General features: G+C 39.4%; 1 protein-coding gene across 1 annotated transcript in view; it reads left to right on the top strand.

Annotated features, from left to right (window-relative positions):
• Positions 1 to 21,654, top strand: part of LOC140454235 (adhesion G-protein coupled receptor F1-like) — an 84,569-nt gene that overhangs the window by 40,533 nt on the left and 22,382 nt on the right. The window contains exons 6-10 of the mRNA XM_072549045.1: positions 521 to 627; positions 2,399 to 2,457; positions 8,063 to 8,190; positions 17,539 to 17,711; positions 18,385 to 18,552. Coding sequence (XP_072405146.1) covers positions 521 to 627; positions 2,399 to 2,457; positions 8,063 to 8,190; positions 17,539 to 17,711; positions 18,385 to 18,552 — 635 coding nt within the window. The remainder of the gene's footprint in view (positions 1 to 520; positions 628 to 2,398; positions 2,458 to 8,062; positions 8,191 to 17,538; positions 17,712 to 18,384; positions 18,553 to 21,654) is intronic.

Here is a 21,654-nt window from a genome sequence, read left to right as displayed (position 1 = left end):
AAGTGAATCTTACCTGTGAAACACTGAGAAATAGCAAATAGTATGGGAGAGCAAGATCTAGGGTTTCAGATACAGCATTCAGGTTCTTGCTAGAAGTGAAAAAAAGGAAAGATGTCCTCTATCCATAAAAGATACACATGGTGTACCTGCTGTAGATATTTCCAGCAACTCAATGATTACAACATACTAAGATCATCACAAATATGGTGTCCGTGTAACTCACTCAAAAGTTGTTTTTTTGCATATTACAGATGCCACTTCCAAGCTCTAAGGCCATTGATCACACACAAATGCTGTGTGCGCATGATCTTAATTTGACGCCAAGTAATTCTTTTAATTTCATCGATAGATTATTCTATTTTGCTAAATAATCTGAGTGGCAATTTTATATTTTTTTTTCTGAAAAATTCTACCCATAATTCTTTGTTGAATATTGGGTTATAAAGTAAACAAAGTACCTTAAAACGATTATGCATTTTAATTCGTTAAAGTAGTAAAATAATAATTTTTCTTTTTGCAGAACGACAGAGATATGCATTCAGAGTTGTCGGACTACCGTTTACAAAGGAACTAAGCGATCCTTCTTCAGATGTGTTTCAAAATCGCTCAAAGCAATTTAAGATGGATGTATGTCATTAAATGGATAACATTACAAAGTGAAAAAAAAAATTCTTTTTTTCATATTGTCTCTTGCTGGCAGGTTACCCTGCCTGTCAGGAGTGTATAACAGAAGTTTTGATTTAAGTCCCTATTGCTGTATTAAAGTCAAACCATTCAATGAGATTTTAAAATTCCAAATAGGAAAATGTAGTCTTTCCACTGTGCAGTATCCAAAACTTGTGATTAAAGTAAAAATTTATGTATTTCTTAATTCACTAACAGTGACAATAATTCCTTTCACATTCATTCCCAATATAAAACGTTCAATGTAGCTTCTCATTTTAAATGTTACCATGAAAACTCTTGCAGCAAGTGATGTTTCAGGCAATGTATAACACAGATTTGCAGAGTTTTTAAATAATACATAAATATAGCTAGTTTGGTTTAGCAGTAAATTAACCCAAATGGTTACTGTGAAATATTTGTATTAAATGTTTTACAAACTAAAGTTTAAGCATAAAAACTATCCAGGTCTTGATTGGTTTATTTACTACTTATTTGTTTCCTGATTTGGTTCTGTCATGAATGTGGTGGACAGTTGAACCATTTTTTTCCTAGGTCAGCTAGAAATGGTCTGGCCAGCAAAGCCCAATAGCAAATTATATTTTTGAAAAATTCTGCTACAATCCAACCATAAGTTTCTTCTATAATGGTACTAAATTCTTCTTGCATTGGTACCTTCTGTACCTGTGGTCTTGTTTATATAATGCAAGTTTTAATTGGCTATTATAATGGAACATGATAGCCAAGTTATTATGCAACTGGTCTCCATGAGATGGGTCAAAACCCCATCTGGTCTATTAACGGCCTTTTAATAGAGGAAATTACTGCCCTTGCCTCATCTGGCTGACATGAATTGAGACACAACAAAATAATTGATTCAAATGCTTTTTGAAATGCTTTAGCAAAACAAAAAACCTTAAGTTATATTGAAGAAATACTTTTTGGGGACAATTGCGGACAAGTCATAAAACCTGACCTTGTCAGTGATGCAAACATCCTGTGAATGAATAAATAAAAGCAAAGTTTAGGGTGCTTGTGGCACAGGTAGTTATGTCTTTATTTGAGACTGGGGCATAGATTCAAGTCCTACCTGCACCAGAGGTGTGTTTTAACATCGCCGAACAAGTTGTTTAGAAAATATAAAACCAAAATTTCATTAAGATGTTGCTGCTGTTACATTAGCTTCACAAAAAAAAGCATTGTCCACTATATCATTGACATTCATGGAATAAGGTGAAGTTCAAATGAAGATGCAAATTAATCTCACCACAAAGAGTTAAATATACGTTCAACTGCTCTGTTAACGGTGTGTTAAATATGAATTACTGTCAATCAACCTCTTTAGCTCTGAAACTTAACCATTACAAGTGTGAAATATTATTCCTTTCGATTTTATCTGTTGTCAAAGCCTTTAAAACTTTGAAATTTTGTATTTACTCATTTGGTTAATTGATGATTTTCCTCATTGAGCTGAAAGGAAGTTGCACTGTCTGCAAGCCAGCAAAAACTTTAAAAACTTCAATATATAAGCACTTCAATCTTATATATATATAAGATTGTTGATATAGTTACATAGCCAGTTATGTCAAGTTCTCTGTCACAGTATTGTTGATTATTGATATGAAAGTATTTCATTTTATTTTCCTGTATAATTAATATAGTTTGTCACTCTTCTGTTGTTTATAAATTTATTTTTAGAATGTCATTTTTCTAAAATTTCTTTTTGTTTGTCTAGCTGGAAGTCAGCTTCCAAAGTGTGCGTTCTGATGCTATCGTGAATATTCTAGGTTTCACGTAAGTGGAATTTTTTGAGGCAAAACTTTTTCAGTCACATTTTATTCTTAAAGTTTACTAAATATAGAGTTTCTTATATGTATTTTAGATAGAGAGAGAGAGATGGTAAATGACATCTGAAGGAAAAAAAACATTTACAGATAAATTTTTATTTTGAAAATTAAGGTGTAATTTTTCATTTTTATCACCATTGTCTGAGCCTCAAATATCTGCTGTGCAACTAAGAAAAAACTTAAAGTGACTTGCTTTATAAATTAGCCATAGAGGTTTTTTTAGGAGGTTTTGAAAGAGGTTCTTAGGATATGATAATGTTGTGATACATTTGAGATGCGATTTTAGATAGTACTCACAGGTAGTGGTCACAGGTTTGGAAAGTGCTATCTCAGGAGCCTTGGGTGAATTTCTGCTAAGCATTTTGTAGATGAAACGTATTGCTGCTAATAAGCATCAATAGTGGAGAGAGTGAATTTTGTCAATGTAATGCATATAAAATGTTTTAAATTCTAATGATGGGAGCATATTTATAATAATTCTTACAGGTAGGCACGCCCTGTAGACTCTAGGAACAGCAAGTGCTGTCAGTGAGGTGAGCAAGATATGTTTAAGACATGGGCAGAATTTTTCAATTTGCTAAATATCACACACGCACGCACACAAGCATGCTTGCTTCCGCGCTCTCTCTCTCTCTCTCACTGAATCAAGCCAGAAGCCACCAACTAGACACAGGCTGGCAACTTTTCCCTCCTAAGGTCTGCTGGTCAAGGCCTACACCTTGGGGTATCCAGTAATGAGGGATCAGAAGCAAAGGCAGGGCCTGGATTTCACTGTTCACTTACTTGCATCTCATCCACGGTGTAGCTGAAAAGGCATTAGAAAATAAGAAGTAAATGCTACATAGAAAGATCAGGCTAAACACAAGTGTGTCCATGAAGGAGGCAGCAAATTACACCATGTCAAAAATGCTGAAAAAGAAATCCTCTAACACAAAAGCGAGCCATCTCCCTGAAGTAGTATAATGCATGAAGACAATTATTATATTGGAGGATTATGCTACAATTAGCATAATAAGTCTTAACAAGGAAGGCATGCATTCAAGATAGTGCCAATATTCTACTGGTTATTATGCACCTATTGGTATATCTGAACAAGTTGCAACTGTTTTCACAACTTATAAGAGCCATGCTAATAACAGTATAAAGACTCATCCACCTGTTATAGAGGAGTGACAACACGAAAGTGCAGATATACTAATTGCACACAAGCATCACAATTTCTTTGTATGATAGAGATCCATGATCTGATTGTATTAGAACGACTGGGTGTAAGGACCTAAAAATTGTGACAATCCAGAAATCAATAAATTACCAGTTCTCATGTTGTTGAACAAAGAGACCTTGGAGTGCAGGTTCATAGCCCCTTGAAAGTAAAGTCGCAGGTAGATAGGATAGTGAACAAGGCATTTGGTATGCTTTCTTTATTGGTCAGAGTTTTGAGGGTAGGAGTTGAAAGGCAATGCTGCAGCTATACAGGACATTGGTTAGGCCACTGTTGGAAAATTGTGTGTAATTCTGTTCTCCTTCCTAACGGAAGGATGTTGTGAAACTTGAAAGGGTTCAGAAAAGATTTACAAGAATATTGCCAGGGTTGGAGGATTGAGCTACAGAGAAAGGCTGAAGAAGCTGGGACTGTTTTCCCTGGAGTGTCAGACACTGAGGGGTGACCTTATAGAGGTTTATAAAATCATTAGGGGCACGAATAGGACAAATAGACAAAGCCTTTTCCCTGGAGTGGGGGAGTCCAGAACTGGAGAGTGCAGGCTTAGGGTGAGAGGGAAAAGATATGAAAGAGATTTAAGGGGCAATCCTTTTCACACAGAGGGTGATGTGTGTATGAAATGAGATGCGAGAGGAAGTAGTGGAGGCTGGTACAATTGCAACATTTGAAAGGTATCTGGATGGGTATATGATTAGGAAGGGTTTAGAGGGATATGGGCCAACTGCTGGCAAATGGTACTAGATTGGGTTAGGATATCTGGTCAGCATGTATGAGTTGGACCAAAGGGTCTGCTTCCGTGCTGTACACCTCTATGATTCCAGAAGGCAAAGCCAAGAATGGCACATTGAGCCAAAGAAAGACTTTACAGCTAAAGTACCCAGAGAGGTTAATGCTATGTGGAGTTCGAGGGGAGGTATCCTAATCTGAATGATGACACAATGCCCACAATTGGAAATTCATAGACTCAAAGTGTATTAGAGCATGGAAGGAGACCCATCACGTCTATGGCAGTCATCAGTGCCAAGTCATCATGTACTTGGCGAGTGGACTTGTATGATATGAGTTTTTGAGTGTTCATGTAAATACTTCTTTAAATGTTGTGTTGGTTCCTGTTTCTATCACCCATTCAGGTGGTGAGTTCCAGATGCTCAACACCCTCTGGAAGATTTTTCTTTCCTTAAATCCTTTCTAAACTACTTACCCCTTACATTAGTCTGTGCCCTTGATTATTGACCTCTCCACTAGATAGAAAGGTTCCTTCCTATTTGACCTATTTATACCTGAAGAGCTTCATGAAGGTTACCATTAAAGGACCCTTCTTCTCACGTCTTCCTTTGCATGAGATATGGTGACCCTCATGTTTAATCATTGCTAGTTGTCTCTCTCTCTCTCTCTCTCTCTTTCTCTCTTTCTCTCTTCCTCTCTGTCCAATGAGAGAGATGGTCCCGTACGACTATGGTGAATTTACTTTTTTTCCCGATTGTAAAAAAACCTAGTCCCCTCTCAGCTTTCTATGCTCCAAGGAAAACAACTCCAACCTAACTAATCTCAGTTCACAGCTAAAATGCTCTGGCTCAGGGAATATCCCAGTGAATTTCCTCTGCACACCACCATCTAGTGTAGGCACATCCTTCCTATAATGTGGTGACCAGAACTGCAAAATGTCCCTTTGTGGCCTAACTGATATCCTATATAGATTCATCATAACCTCCTGTCTCTTCTACTCTATGCCTTGACTAATAAAGAAAAGTATTCCACAAGCTTTTTTAACCACTTTATGTGCCTGTCCTGTTATCTTCAATGATCCATTGGCATGCATACTGAGGTTCCTCTGCTCCTCTGTACTTGTCAGGATCCTGTCATTCATCACGTACTCCTTTGCTTCATTAGTATTCCAAAAGGTCATCATCTCACACTGTTCAGGATTGATTCTATTTGCCACATTTTGCCCATCTGATCTGCCTGGTTATAACCTTCAGAAGTTAGAATCTCCACCTTGGAAGTTACCTGACCACCAATTTCTGTGTCACTGTGAATTTACTGATCAAACTTCCCACATTCAGATCTAGATTAATACAACAAGCATGAGGAACTCAGCTTTGTATCCTATGGTACACCACTGGATACAGGCTTCTTGCCATGAAAACGACCGTCAACCTGTACCCCCTGTCTCCAGTCACTGAGCTGATTTCTGATCCAAATTGCGCCGGAATGTATAGGCTTTTACCTTCGTGACCAGTTTCCCATGTGAGACCTTGTGAAAAAGCCTCACTGAAGTCCACATAGACAACATCAATGACATTGCCCTCAGCTAGACATCTGGTCACCTCTCAAAAAATTCAATCAAATTTGTTAGACCTGATGTCCCGCAAATATAGCAATGGTGATGATTTTTGGTTAGTATTTGCTCCTCCATACTACCCTTCAGAATTTGTTCCAAAATTTTCTTTATCACCAATGTTAGACTTGGTGGCCTATTTGTAACACCCTTCTTGAAAAATGGTACCACATTAAATGTCCTCCAATCCTCTAGCACCTTTTCTGTGGCCAGAGAGGAATTAAATATTTATATCAAAGGCCTTTCCATCTCCTCCCTTGCCTCCTACAACAGCCTGGGAAGTATCTCAACTGGGTTTACAATATTGTCCAATTTCAAGCCTGCTAAAACCATTAATATCTCCTCACTCCCAATGCTTACTTGTTTTAGTTTATCACAGTCCGACTCTCTGATTTCTACAGCTGCAGTTCTGTTCTTTATTGTGAATACAGGTACAAACTACTAATTGGAAATCTTAATCTTCTGATTCAGCCTGCAGATTGCCACTTTGGTTTATTGTGGGCCCTATTCTTTTTCTGGTTATCATCTTGTTACGAACATATTTATGAAAGACCGTTGGATTTTCCCTTACTTAAGCTGCCAGTAGTTTTTTCAAGCCCCCTCTTTGCACTCCTATTTTCTTTTAGTTACCTTTTTCTATACTCTTGTTGTTATTTTAGTCCTGGGTAGCTACCCCTAAACTTTCCATTTTTTCCTTGTCCAGCCCTGTATATTCAACAACATCTAGTGTTCATTGGATTTGTTGCCACCTCACTAGGAACATGTTGCCCCTGTACCTCCAGTATTCCCACTATTTTTTGAAAGATTCACACTCACACCAATTCTCCCTTGTTTGCTGTATCTACAGTAAATGGCACCAATTTACAGGGCATCTCCAGATTGTCAACATTTGATTGGGTGCAGAACAACCTTTTAAACATGGTGCTGGTGCCAGGAATCCATGGATATCCTAGCAATAGTTAGTACTTCCACCCATAGCAAATGGGAGAGTAGGATGAATGGGGTGTTATAGCAGCATCAGGCAAATTTACAAAGGTAGTAAAAAAAATTCACTTGGCATCACACAGACAAAACTTTTATGAACTTGCTAAAAATGTCACGTTGTCAATATTTGGTAAGATTCAGTCCATTAACTTTGCTTCTCTCTCACTGTATAGTGTGAGGATCTGATAATCGAGAACAAATTAACTGGCTGTCAAGTATCTCCTTTGTAGCACAATACAATTCATACTTGGACTGAAACAGTTGAGGTTTTTTGTTACTTCCCTTAGTGTAAAGAACATTTCCTGATCAGCAATTTCTTCTCCATCTTCCCGGCAAGTATTGCCCAAGAGTTCTGCTTTCGCTGGATCTACCTAGTACTCTCCTCAGGCTGAGTTTTATCATAATGTGGGTGGACCACTGCCTTAACCTGGCAGCAGAGTATTGAATCTCTATCTCAGTCATGGTGGTGAGCTGTATAGATGGCAATAGATTGTTGGGAATCAATCTAAGTACAGGTAGCCCATGGTTTCCACAAACCCAAACAGAAAAAAAGTCAATGATGTTTTCCAAGATAATTCGGCAACAATTCCAGTAAAAGCCAAACTTTGTTCTTGTTTTAATTTGGCCTTCCTACCTGCTCCCCTGGATAGCAGGAATGAACAGGCTGGGATAAAAAATTCTGCAAGTTGCATCAAATCTCAGAACATTCTCATGGGTATGGACAAACATATTATGTTTTCATCAAGGGATTCTTGATATGGCAAGGGAACTACTGAAGTTACTCCAAAGAACTGCTGCCACTTTGGTGGAAGATTGGTGAGTCTGTCAGACTGGTGAATCTCCAATTTCAAATTTGGAACCTTTGTTGAAGAGAATACAGCATTTATTTTAACCTTTCTTCAAACTATGTAAGATAAAGATAGAATTTCCCTTTTGTTTGTTTAGGTTAAATTACATTATTTAAAAATTGTCTGCGATAATTCTCTTTTTTTCACTTTATTAATTTAGAAATGGGAGTGTAATTATACTGTTTGAAGTAATTACCAGTACATCTTTAACTTCTGAGGAATTCACCGCCAGTCGCGAACAATTGCAAAACCATCTTAATGCAGATTATAAAATTGAGTCTTTACCTTGTAAGTAGTCTTTCATGCAATATTTTGTGAAAAAGGGCTTGAAATTATAACTTATAGAAATAGATTACTTATTTATTGTGGAAACAGAATGTTCACGTTTGCATTAGTGGATGTTAAAGCGAAGTGATAGAAGGGGTCTTTTACAAGAATCACTTGCTTAGTGACTTACACAATGATGCCACACTTGGATTCCACCGGGGCCAACCAGCTCCTGACCTTATTGGTGCCTTAGTCCAAACATGGATGAAAATCTGGACTCTAGTACCAAGGTTGGAGAGACTGCCATTGACATCAAGGTAGCATTTGATCAAATATGACCAAGGAGTCTGAATAATATTGGAATCAAGGGAACATTTCTCTTCTGTTTAAAGTCATATCACCATGGTGGTTGTGATTGTTGGGGGTCAAACATTTCAGTCTCGAAACATCGCTGTATGTGTTCCTGAGGGTAGTGTTTTAGGCCCAATTACCTTCAACTGCTTCATCAAATGCCTCTTTTCCGTGATAACATCAGAGGTGAGGACCCTGTCACATAACATTCCGCTTATTTGTGATGCCTCAGGTTCTGTAGCAGTACATGTTAATTTGCAGCAAAAGCTGGACAACATCCAGACCTGGCTGATAAGTGGCAAATCACATTTGCATCACATGAGTCCAAGGTAATGACTCCTCCAAGCACAGGAAGATCATTTCTAGACATGCAGTGGCATTATATTCGGTGAAGCCTCCACTATCAACATCCTGACAGTTACTAGAAATTGAACCATTCTGAGAAACTGAACTGGAGCAGCTGTATAAATACAACAGCTGCAAGTGCAAGTCAGAGGCTAGGAATTCTGTGGCACGTAACACATTTCCTGACTATCTGAATTCTGACCACCATCGATAACGCACATGTCAGGAGTATGATGAAATTAGCAAGTTTTGAGAAGATTTGTAGCTTAGTTTGGTAACTGAGATCCAAGTCAATGTGTTTGTTGATAGAGTTCTGGTTGGAATGCCATAGTGCTTTCGTACTGTTTACCACCCCACAAGAAAAAGAATAGGAAATGACATCACCAACCCAAGGAAACCCAAACATATCAATAAAAAGTGGGCTACACCACCAGTGCTTCATCCAGAGGCTCACTGAAGATGTTACCTAGTATGGTGATGAAACGTCTGAAAGTGAAGTTTCCAGCTCAGCGAGCAAATCTACATCCAGTATGATGGAATACTCCCTACTTATCTCGGTGACTACAGTTTCAACAAAACACCAGAAGCTGAACAGTACTGAAGGAAAAGCAGCCCAACTTGCTTGCCATCTCATCTATCTCCTCAACTAATGTACTCTCTCTGTTGCTTATATACAATTGGAGCTGTACATCCTACCTAAAAGGCACATAACAGCAAACTCTAGGGAGTGAATTTGGGGAATTGATCATAGAAAATAAAGAAATGGTTGAAGCTTTGCAACAGATATTTAGTATTGGTTTCCATTGTAGAAGGCTTAGGAACCTTCCAAAGGTAATTGAACATCAGGAGGTGAAGAAAGGACTGATTTAAAATAATCGCCATCAGCAGGGAAAAGGTGCTAATAAAATTGTTCAAGCTAATGGCTGACAAATCCCCAAAACCGGATCTTACATTGCTTAAAGACGTAGTGTTGCAGATACTACAAGTAATGGTTAGAATCTTTCAGTAGAATTCCTGAGATACCAAGATTCTTCAGGATCCCAGAGGCTTGGCAAATAACAAAAGTAGTACCTTTAATTTAAGACAGAAAGGAGGAAATTATAGGCCATTTAAATGAACATCTGTCATAGAGAAGTGCAAAAGAGATGAAAGCCGAATATTTACAAAATCAGTTTGTGATCAGACAGAAGCAAGTTGGCTGAGTAAAAATAAATCATGCTTGACTAAAGTATTAGACTGGTTTTGAACAAGTACCATTCCTGGAAGGTACAACAAAAGGTTAAGCAGGCTAGGCCTATCTACTGCAGTTTAAAAGAGAAATGATTTTTATGTTTCAGTGAATAGTTAAGTTTTGCATTATCAAACTGTGACTTATGGGTATCACAAGGATCAGTATTTAGGCCCTCGCTAAATATATACCATGCTTTGGGACCAAATGTAATATATACCTCACAATATATACCATGCTTTGGGACCAAATGTAATATTTACAAATGACTCAAAACTAAGCAGTGATGCGTCATGATGAAGATGTAAAATGTTTTTAGGGTGATCCAGGCAGGCTTAGAATTGAAGTGGAATAAAATGAGATTGTACATTTTGGCCAGAAGAACGTATGTGTAGTGTGTTTCTTAAATCGAGAGAGCTTTGGAAAGTGTTGATGTCAAGGGGACCTATGTTTTCTTATCAATAAGTCACTGAAAGCTACTGTGTACTTTCTACTTACTGTGTACTAAACTAACAGGAAGGTTAAGGGAATAGTAGAATGGTAGTCTTTATCACATGTTAATGTGAACACAGGAATGGTGAAGTCTTGCTTCAGTTGTGTAGGAGTTTGGCTAGATCGCAGCTGGAGTACTGTGCATGTGTTTGGTATTCTTATCTCAACAAAGGTATTATTGTAATTGAGGAAGTAAAATGATGGTTTGACAGATATACCCAGAATAGTGGACTCTCCTGTAAAGTGATTGGGCAAACTGAGCCTGTATTGCACAGAGTTTCAAAAAATTAGAGTCAATCTCATTGAAACTTACAAAATATTTAAATTAGTATCCAAGGTAGATGCAGATAAGATGTTTTCTTAAGATGGGGAGTCTAGAATTCGGGGCACAATTTTAAACCAAAAGGGCTGCTATTTAGGAGAGAGATGAGGAGAAAGCTTTTACTCAGATGATTGCGAATCTTTGGAATTGTCTATCTCAAAGGCCTGTGAAATCGGAGTCTTGAGTTTATCTGAAGTAGTAGTTGATATGCTTTTGGTTATCAATGGTATAAAGATTTATGGAATAGTTGGGTAAAAGACATTGAAATGTTCCTCAGCCGTGACTGTATTAAACAGTGGGGCAGGTTTGACAGGCAAAATCCTGATCCTATTTTCCTATCTTGAGAGATGAGACAGAGTGAGTATCTGAAGGATGTTTCTACTTTTGGGGACACTAGATGATATGGGTGAAACATCAAACATCTACTTTTAAGGTAGAGATGAGTGCCTTTTTTTGTAGAGTTTTAGAGTCGGACAGCACAGAAACAGACCCCTTGGTTCAAGTTATTCACACTGACCAGACATCCCAACCTGACCTAGTTTCATTTTCAGCATTTGGCCCATATCCCACTAAATCCTTCCTATTTGTATATCTATTCGGAAGCTGAAACTATGTTGTAATTGTACCCGCCTTCACCACTTTTTCTGTCTGTTCATTCCACACAGGCATCACCCTCTTTAAGAAAAAGATTCCGCTCACGTTCTTTTTAAATTTTTCCCTTCTCACCTTAAACCTATAGTGTCTAGTTTTGACTCCCACATCCTAGGAAAAACACCTTGGCTATCACCCTATCCATGCCCCTCATACTTTTATAAACCCATATAAGTTCACCCCTCAGCCTCTGATGCTTCTGGGAAAGAAACCCCAGCCTATTTGCTTCCCCCCCCCCCCCCCCCCCCCCAGCGTAAACCCACCAGTCCCATCAACATTCTTGTGAATCTTCTCTGCACCCTCTCAAGTTTAACAAGTTCATTCCTGTAGAAGGGCAACCAGAATTGTATGCAGTATTCCAAAAGTGGCTTCACTAATTTTCTGTACAGCAGCAACATGACATCCCAACTCCTATACTCATTGTTTTGACCAACGAAGGCAAGTGTGCCAAACGTCTTCTTCGCTATCCTGTCTACCTGTGACTCAGCTTTCATGGAAATATGCACCTGCACCCTTTGGTCTCTTTGTTCAGCAACTCTCCCCAGGCTCCTAACATTAACTATATATGACCTACCCTGTGTTTGCCTTACCAAAATGCAATACCTCACATCAATCTAAATTAAACTCCATCTGCAACTCCTCAGCTCACTGGTCCATCTCAACAAGGTCTCATTGTACCCTGAGGTAATCTTCTTCACTGTCCACTGCACCACCAATTTTGGTGTCATCTGCAAACTTGCTAACCATACCTCTTTTATTCACACCTAAATCATTTATATAAATAATAAAAAGCACTGGACCCGGCACTGATCCTTGTGGCACATCACTGGTCGCAAGCCTCTCGTCCATAAAAAAACCCTCCATCACCACCCTCTCTCTCTCTCACATTCAAGCCAATTTTGTATTCAGTTTGACAAGCCACTCCTTCCCCCTCCCCCGAATCCTATGTGACTTAAGCTTACTAAACAATCTGCCCTGCAGAATCTTGTTGAAAGCTTTGCTGATAAACAATGTCTGCCACTCTGCCCCCATTATTCTTCTTTGTCACCTCTTCACCTAACTCAATCAAGTTAACCCTAACCCTAATCAAGTTAGTGAGATACAATTTCCTACTCACAAAGCCATGCTGACTATCCCTAATCAGTCCTTGCCTTTCCAAATGTATATAAATACTATCCCTCAGAATCGTCTCCAACATCCCCACTGACTTAAGGCTCACTAGTCTACAGTTTCCTGGTTTTCCTTACAGCCTCTCTTAAATAATGGCACTACATTAGTTAACCTCCAGGCTTCTCGCACACCTCACCCATAGTTATCAATGATACAAATATCTCAGCAAAGGGCCCAGCAATCTCTTTCCTAGCTTCCCATAAATGTTTGGAATAGACGTGATCAGGTCTCAGGGATTTATTTACTTTTATGCATTTTAATACCTCCAGTACCTCCATTTGTATTGTGAACTCTTTTCAAGACATCACGATTTATCTCCCCAAATTCCCTACTTCCACGTCCTTCTCCACAGTAAATCCTGATGCAAAATATTCCTTAATATCTCATTGATCTCCTGTGGTTCCACACATAGATGACCATGATGATTTTTAAGGGGCCCTAATCTCTCCCTAGTTACTCTTTTGTCCTTAATGTATTTATAGAATCACTTTAGATTCTCCTTAACTTTATGTGCTAAAGCTTTCTAATGTCCCCTTTTATCACTCCTGACTTCCCTCTTAGGTATACTCCTACTGCATTATAGTCTTCCAGGGATTCATTCAGTCCCAGCTGTTTATACATGATGTATGCCTCCTTTTTCTTGACTAGAGCCTCAATATCTCGAGTCCCCACACCTACCAGCCTTGCCCTTCACACTAACAGGAACATACTGTCTATGAACTCCCATTATCTCATTCTTAAATGCCTCCCACTTCCATCACTTTATTTGCCATTATAGGTCACTTTATTTGCAAACAGCCTCCACAAATCAACTTTTGAATATTCCTGCCTAATACTGTCAAAACTGGACTTACTCCAATTTAGAACATTAACTTTTGATCAGTTCTATCCTTTTCCATCACTATTTTAAAACTAATAAAATTATGATCACTTGCCCTAAAGTGCTCCCCTCTGACACCTCAGTCACTTGCCTTGCCTTATTTCCCAACAATAGAACTACTATTGCTCTTCTCTAGTAGGTACATCCACATATGGAAAAAAAAAGTTTTCTTGAACACATTTATCAAATTCCTCTCCATTGAAGCCCTTAACACTATGACTGTTTCAGTTTATGTTTGGAAAGTTAAGAGCCTTTATCTTTACAACCCTATTTTTCTTCGAGGTATCTGAGATCTCCTTACATATTTGCTTCCCAATTTCCCACTGACCTCCCGCCAACCATGCCTCTTATCCATTCAGGCTCATTCCCTCAATTCCTATATTAAATGTCATCCCCTGAAGTAAACTATCTCTCTCACTTAGAGAAGTCTTGTGTCCAGTATTGGTATTCTCATGGGAAGACCTGGACACTGATGTAGCTCACTCAAAAGTTGGGTCTCAAGAGTGAACATGATGTCTGACCACTCGGCAGTGTTGGATTCATTGAATGGAATGTGTCAAGGGGGGGTTCCCCCTTCAGAATGGATGGGAATATAAGCACTCTCCCAGCAGTGGGAGCGGTTAATATCTTTTGCAGAAGTGTAAATTGTGCAGGAAGGTATTAGTATGTAATTCGTGAATGACAGAGTTCAGTGCCCTGTACCCTTTGTCCCATTCATGCCCTATCAAAGTGTGCAGGGCCATGAGGGACACAGAGAAGAGACAGACAGTCATTGCCCACATGGTGCAGCTGGTGGGCACGCTGGTGCTTCTGGTGTCTCCTGTTCAGGTTATTCTGGCAATGGCGCTTTCTTGCATGTGTTCACTCAGGTACGCCTTTGACCATGATGGCCATCTGGGTCATCAAGAGGAGGAGGTATGGGCCTTTCCACCTAGAAGAAAGAGAACACTTTTCAAATGATTTTATCATCACATAGTCCCCTGGGTGGCCACATTGCAACTTCCTAGTAGACTTGAGTGATTGGGCTTCATTCAAACAGATAACAGTTGCTAGTGCTGGAAATCAGTGGGTTATGACTTGGACAACTACAAGGGCTGGTTCCAACCCTGGTACAACCTCTCGCATACACCCCCAGCCTTACAAACACCACGGGCATGGGCACGCATGTGGGAACTATTTGCTTTGGGAGCAACTCTCCCAGTGGATGGAATGCTGGGTTCAGCAGATGCACCTATTCCCTGCTCCTTATCTCAAATGCAATTCGGTCCACAGTGAGGGAAAGTATACTTGACTTTAACACTCTCAACAAGACTGCAGGCAACACCACTTTTAGAACTTTCTGGACTGGCACACAGATGGACCGGCTGGGGACCTATAATGGCATCGACTTTATTTTCAGCCATAAGGCCTACCCTGGGCTGCCAATCTCCTGGATTGGTAGCTGCTATGTAGGATACGTTGTTCCTTTCATCTACCACTTCCACTCATCCCCATTTGAGCAGCCCATCGCTCACACCAAGAGAGCTTTAACTGCATTTGAGGAGTTCCTAGCTGTATCCAGCCCCTTTTACGGGACCACCCAGCTGACCATCGAAATCAGACACCTGGCGTCACTCCTAGAGAAAGTGGCGAATAACACAGCCTTAGCTTTTAATGAGCTTAATGCAGAGGTGGTTGCCATCTGCACAGTTGTCCTCCAGAACAGGATGGCTCTGGATTACCTATTGGCCAAAAAAGGGGGCATATGTGCCCTCATTGGCTCTGCCTGTAACACCTAAATCCCTGATGCGAGTGAGAATATGACCAATCTTGCTGACCACATCCAAAAGGCGGCCACGAGGCTCCATAATGCCATCTCTCATTGAGATCTTTGGTCCTGGATGGGCAGGTGGTTCGGGTCTTTGGGAAGCGCCATTGGTCAGAGTCTTTTGGTCCTTGTTATTGCCTTGGTGATCGTCACGCTCCTGATCATTTTTCTCAAACAGTGTTGTTAATGCTGCAGCTCACTGCTACTGCCTTCGGCCCCACCGTCAGCCCAGTTGGTCAAAAACCCCCTCCCAATAAACCCCGCAATAACACTAAGCCTTCAAGTCCAAAACCTATCAAGGCTGATGACTCGGATTCCAAGGATTACCTATCCGATAGGGAGCCTCCCCCTCCAGACAACTGCCATGGCTCTGGCTACATTTCCTCTTTTTCTGAAGTCTCGGACCTGCTTCTCTGATTGTGAAATGAAAAAGGAGGGATTGTGGAGGAAAATTTAGCATGGTTTGCCAGGAAGCTATTTCCCTATTCTGTCTGAGAAACCATTTTGTAAAGCAAGTGTTCTGTTAGCTGTGCAACCCTTACTATGAGGTAATGCTAAAAGTAGGCCTTATCCTTCCAAGGCCTCTAGCCTGTCGAGTTAGTGTTTTTCCCACTTTGATGGATGGCTACTGCATGCAGCATAGTCAGTCATGCGGACATGGACTTGTTCATTAGTACTGTTCCCCTACGAATTATTGCCATTTCACGGTTGCTCAGCTAATTAAGGACATCTTTGCTTAGTGTTAACAGATCTGTGTAACTACAACACATGGTGATAACATTCATTTTGGTCCACTTGTAGAATGTGTAATAGTATTTAGTTTTGATCCAAACGGCTGACCTCTAATTCAGTACCATCTTGTAAGCATGCCGAAGCCTTGTAATTAATGATTAACTCCTATCTGTTTCCCTATATAATCCTGTAATGTTCTGATGTATTTCGAATAGCACCGAGCCACAGTCAGGACGATGAATTCCCCATGGTATATCATGTAATAAGCTAATCAGTTCTCAATATCTGTGTCTCAAGAGTTTTTCTTCAACATTTCCCTACCACAAAAGCAACTCCCCGCCACCATGGCAAGAATGTTGGCTCTGTTCCAGTTCAGATGCAATGTGTCACACTTGTCCAAGTCTGATCTTCCCAAGAAGCAGCCCCAGCAATCCAGGAATCTAAAGCCCTCGCTCTTTTTCAGCCATGTATTCATCTATTCCATCCACCAATTCCTATGTTCACTAACACATGGCATCAGAAAAATACATATCATGTTGAAAAACCAGTATCCAATCATTCATAGTTTGATGCATCTACTACAGATTTATAGACAGCTTGCCAATTATACTTAAATGAGTCCCAGGCATAAAAATGGTTCTTGGCTGCTTCAGTTATTTGGATAGCTGACTTCATGTACTGGACTTTACAACCTTGCTTCAATTGTCTCTTTCCCTTTCATTCATTATATATTTTAGAAAGTCAACACATTCTATTCCATTCAAACTAATTGGCATTTGTATCATTATAACAAATTGTTAAATAGCATGTTATACTTCTAAACACTCAAAACAATAAAGATGAACTTTTTTACTCTGTGGAAGGTGAGGCTTGAACTTAGATGTTCTGGTGCAAAAGTAACAAAGCTACTGTTGCTTTGCAAGAGACTCTGAAGATATGTGCTTGAATGGAAGCATGTTAAGTTACTCAGAAGTCAGTAATCAAGTACATACAGACGAAGTTAGTTTGAAACAAATTATAAATTTAAAGGAGCAGTACGGACTACATTTTCTGGATTAGTGGTGCTGGAAGAGCACAGCAGTTCAGGCAGCATCCAAGGAGCAGCGAAATTGACGTTTCGGGCAAAAGTCCTTCATCAGGAATAAAGGCAGTGAGCCTGAAGTGTGGAGAGATAAGCTTGCCCACGCTTCAGGCTCACTGCCTTTATTCCTGATGAAGGACTTTTGCCCGAAACGTCGATTTTGCTGCTCCTTGGATGCTGCCTGAACTGCTGTGCTCTTCCAGCACCACTAATCCAGAATCTGGTTTCCAGCATCTGCAGTCATTGTTTTTACCTCAGGGACTACATTTTGTAGATTTTGAAAAACCGTATGAGTGTTTTCTTTAAACAGCTGATGAAATACCATGTACGGATCAAACGTTTGGCACAACAAATTTTGATATCATCGCAGAAATCCCATGTGAAAACATGCCAGGTGTCAAGAAAAGAAGATGTGGAAGGAATGGAGTATATGAACAAGTATTAGATTTCTGTATATCAGAGGAAATCAATAATATTCTTGAGGTACGAATTATGAGAAAGTAAAGTAATTGCTGTCTTTATTTTATTGTAGCTCTCCTGGGGCCTTTTAGCAGCATGTCAGGCTCCTCCATCTTTGCCTCTGATACAGGCGGCATGTAAATGTCTCGAAAGAAATTCATCCACTTCTTCAGGCAGCAAAGGCGCCAAGGTGCCGACAACCACTGTGTCCATCTCAGATTCAGAGTATGAATGTCTTGCACCATTTTCCCAGTCAAACACTCTAGGTCCCCTTTTAGCCTTTAATAATCAAGATTGTCAGGCAGAAGTCAGAACTGGTCACGTAATGTCCTGTGCTTCTGTGTTTTACTCTAAAGAAATAGTCCCAAAACATCAAGCTTGCAAACTCCATATTCTTGACTTTGGCTGATAATGTAGCAAACAAAAGGAAAATAGAACATTGTATTATTAGCACAGTGATTCCTTGAAACATGTGTTGATTACATTTATGGGCTAAAGAGGAATTTTCCAATGTTTTTCCACCGGAGTTTCCATAGGGCATTTAAAAAGTTTTGGCTTGTTTTGCCTTTATGATGAAATTCTGCCACGGTTAAGGGATGGGATTGGAGGCTGTACAGCAAGCAGAATTGTCAGTTGTACCATGACAGCAGGAATATGCAGGATTTTGCTAATTATCATTTCTAATTTTATTTTCCAGGCAGTAAACACTACTGATTTGGAAAACAATTTTTCCAGTCTTCTTGAACAGTTGTCCAATGTGGCAGATGAGGACACAGTGAACACGCCTGGCAATGTCCAAGCTGTGGTTGAAATTATGAGACAAATTTCAAATGTAAATAGCACTGTTAATGAAACAGATATGAGGGTAAGAACCATCATCTACCAGAAACAATTACAAGCCTACGTTTCTGAATTGTATCTGTTTAATGTGAAAGAGAAGGTTAACAAGGTGAAAGTTGTATGTGTAGTTTATGGAATCACACTAAGACCTATTTGAAGGTTAGTTATAAGTGTGTTGGGAAGATTATCTTAAGCAATTGTTATGTAGTTTCTGCTGTAATATTGTGAAAGTGATTTATCTCATTCCATCTCAAGCAATGATCTATGATAATAATGAACATCTTGCCTTTGAATTTGGAGAAATATATTCCCGAGGACTCCCATGGCCTTGAAGAGAAAAGATGATAATTTTTTTCTTTTGGCTGTTCACCATGCATAAAACACAATTATTGATAATTTTTTACATTGAGTTTGAGATCTTTGGCACACTGACAGTTGTGCCCTCACAAGACACTTTCTAATGCCCAAATGACCTCAATGAATCCTCTAAATATTTTCAAGTTTAAGTGCTCTGCTATCATTAATCTCTTACTGAAGACGAGAAAGTTATTGATGATCGTAAGATGCTACACTGCTCAAAGTACTGGCACAGTATAGCATTATTTGATATCTCATCTCGTTAGCCTTCCAAACCAGATCTTCTTGTTTGGATGAATTCTGCATCACCATTTGTGTACTTCCCAAATTTCTTGTAGGGTTTCTTTCCTGTAGCTGGTAACTGACTTCTGGCTTCTGACATGTAAACTTTGACTCTGTTAGGAAATCTGTGTTTGCTTTCTCTGCTCCACATATTGGTATCCAAGTTATTGTGTCTGCTGTCAAGTGGTACTTCCCTGGCAAGTATTCAGTTGTTGTTCATTAGCCTCAATCTAAACCATTGAATTCTAGGTGATATCTTAGCTATTTAATTTGTTTTCAGAAGACCGACCAATGGTTAATGGTCAACTTCTTTCTTAAACTGTGGGCCCATTACATAATCTGAACATTTTCCGCATGTTCATGTTCCTGTTAAAGCCACCTTTTCAATTGTTAAAGCTGCTGGTCCATCTTGGTGAATTATCCAGTAGCATAATAGACAGGTTTCCATCCTTTTGCACATGAAATTTCAGTGTCCTTAATCCATTTGAAGAATGCATCAGATATGGATTATAGCATGCTTCAGTTTCTGATGAGATCTGGCCAAGTATTGTTGATCCAAGCATAGTAAGTTCCATATAGAATCATTTCTACTATATTTGGAAATAACATTTTCCCCAGGTTTATTATCCTAAAGAAATTTTGAAGCAAATGGTCTTTGAAATATGTGGCCATTCTAGTCCTAGTATTGTGGATTGAGCCCAGCCAAGTGATTGAAATTCTGGTGGGGCTGCATTTCAGGAACAGTGGCCATAATTCTGTAAGTTTCAAGTTACTAATGGATAAGAACAAGAGTAGCCTTTGAATGAAATTAAATTGGGGTGAGGCTGATGACCATAATATTTGGTGGGAACTAGGAAACGTAGACTGGGGAGAGCTATTTGAGGGTAAATCCGCATCTGGCATATAGCTTCCTTCTAAAGGTCAGTTGATCAGAGTTCAGGAACAGCATGTTCGTCTGAAAATGAAGATTAGGGATGGCAAGGTTTGAGAATCTTGAGTGACAAGAGAAATTTAATGCTTAGTCAAAAAAAAGGAGGTATATGTAAGGTTTAGGAAATTGAAGACAGACAGAGCCCTTAAAGAATACAAGAACAGCAGGGAAAATATCAAACAAGGAATTAGGTGGGCTAAAAGGGACCATGAAATGTCTTTGGCGAAAAGGATTAAGGAAAATCTCAAAGTGTTTTACATGTATATAAGAAGTAAGAGGGTAGCTAGAGAAAAGGTAGGTCTACTCATGGAGAAAGGAGAGAATTAATGTGTGGAGCCGGAGAAAGTGGGTGAGATCCTTAACAAACACTTTGTCTCGGTATTCACAAAGGTGAAGGACCTGGTGGCTGTTGAGCCTCGGAGGGGTATGTTGATATTCTAGGACAAGTTAGTATAAAAAAGGAATTGGATGGTTTGGAAAGCATTAAGGTAAACAAGTCTCCAGAACCGAATGGGATCTATCCCAGAATGCTAAGGGAGGCAGCTAGGAAATTACTGGGGCCTTGAGAAAATATTTGTGTCCTCTTTACTCACAGAAGGTGTCCCAGAGGACTGGAGAATAGCCAAGGTTGTTCCTTTGATTAAGAAGGGCAACAGGGATATTCTGGTAAATTACAGGCCAGTGAGCCTTACATCAGCGGGAGAGAATTTATTGGAGAAGATTCTTAGGGGTGGAATTTATTCACATTTAGAAAGATACAGACTTATTAGCTACTTTTTCATTTTCAAAGTTTACATTTTAGTTTGGAGTATCCCCTTTTTTTATTCTCGCAAACAAATTCATTAGCTGGTTCAATATTTGTATTGACATGTGAATTATTTAGATGCGCCCAAAATCAGAGTTGGATCATTACCCCTCTTTTAAACTTAAATTTATGATACACATTCACTACTAATTTTACAGACACCCCAGCAATTAAATTCACATAACAGAATACACAAGCTAACAGCGAAAGTTAATCCCAAAATGACTGACAGACACGTCTCTAGACACGAAGCCATCAATCTAAGCAGGTCTTCCATAGACTGTTGAGGCTACATGAAATGCATTTCCTTTACATACCCACAAAGCTAGAAGATTTTAAGTTGGTGGTTACTTCTTTTTTCACTGCATTTGATAGATTTAACAATTGACAATGTTCATTTCAATAGCAACTGATTACATTCTCAGCAGTGTAGAAGGTCTGAATTTTACAAGTCTTAAACCAGAAATTCCACAAGCATTTATAAGATGTTCCTCACCTCAGTGTCTTCACATTTTCCTCGTTCCCAATTAGCTGAATATCCCTTTAAGTAGTATGAAACTGCTGTCTCTGCTTTGCAGCTGACAGCTGTTCACCATCCTTTCAAACTCTTTCTTACCCATCTCCTGTAACCTCCCTCCATGACAGAGGAATTTGTGCTTCTCCAGAGCTGGACCAGAAACTTCCATTTTATCAGCCTGGCCCCGATTTGATTAAGGTTACCATTAAACTTGTCACTGCTTCTCTAATCATAG

This window comes from Chiloscyllium punctatum, chromosome 3 (assembly GCF_047496795.1).
Source record: "Chiloscyllium punctatum isolate Juve2018m chromosome 3, sChiPun1.3, whole genome shotgun sequence".
NCBI classification, from domain to species: Eukaryota; Metazoa; Chordata; class Chondrichthyes; order Orectolobiformes; family Hemiscylliidae; genus Chiloscyllium; species Chiloscyllium punctatum.
Note: the sequence above shows the minus strand (reverse complement) of the source record. Positions and strands in the feature narration are given on the sequence as shown.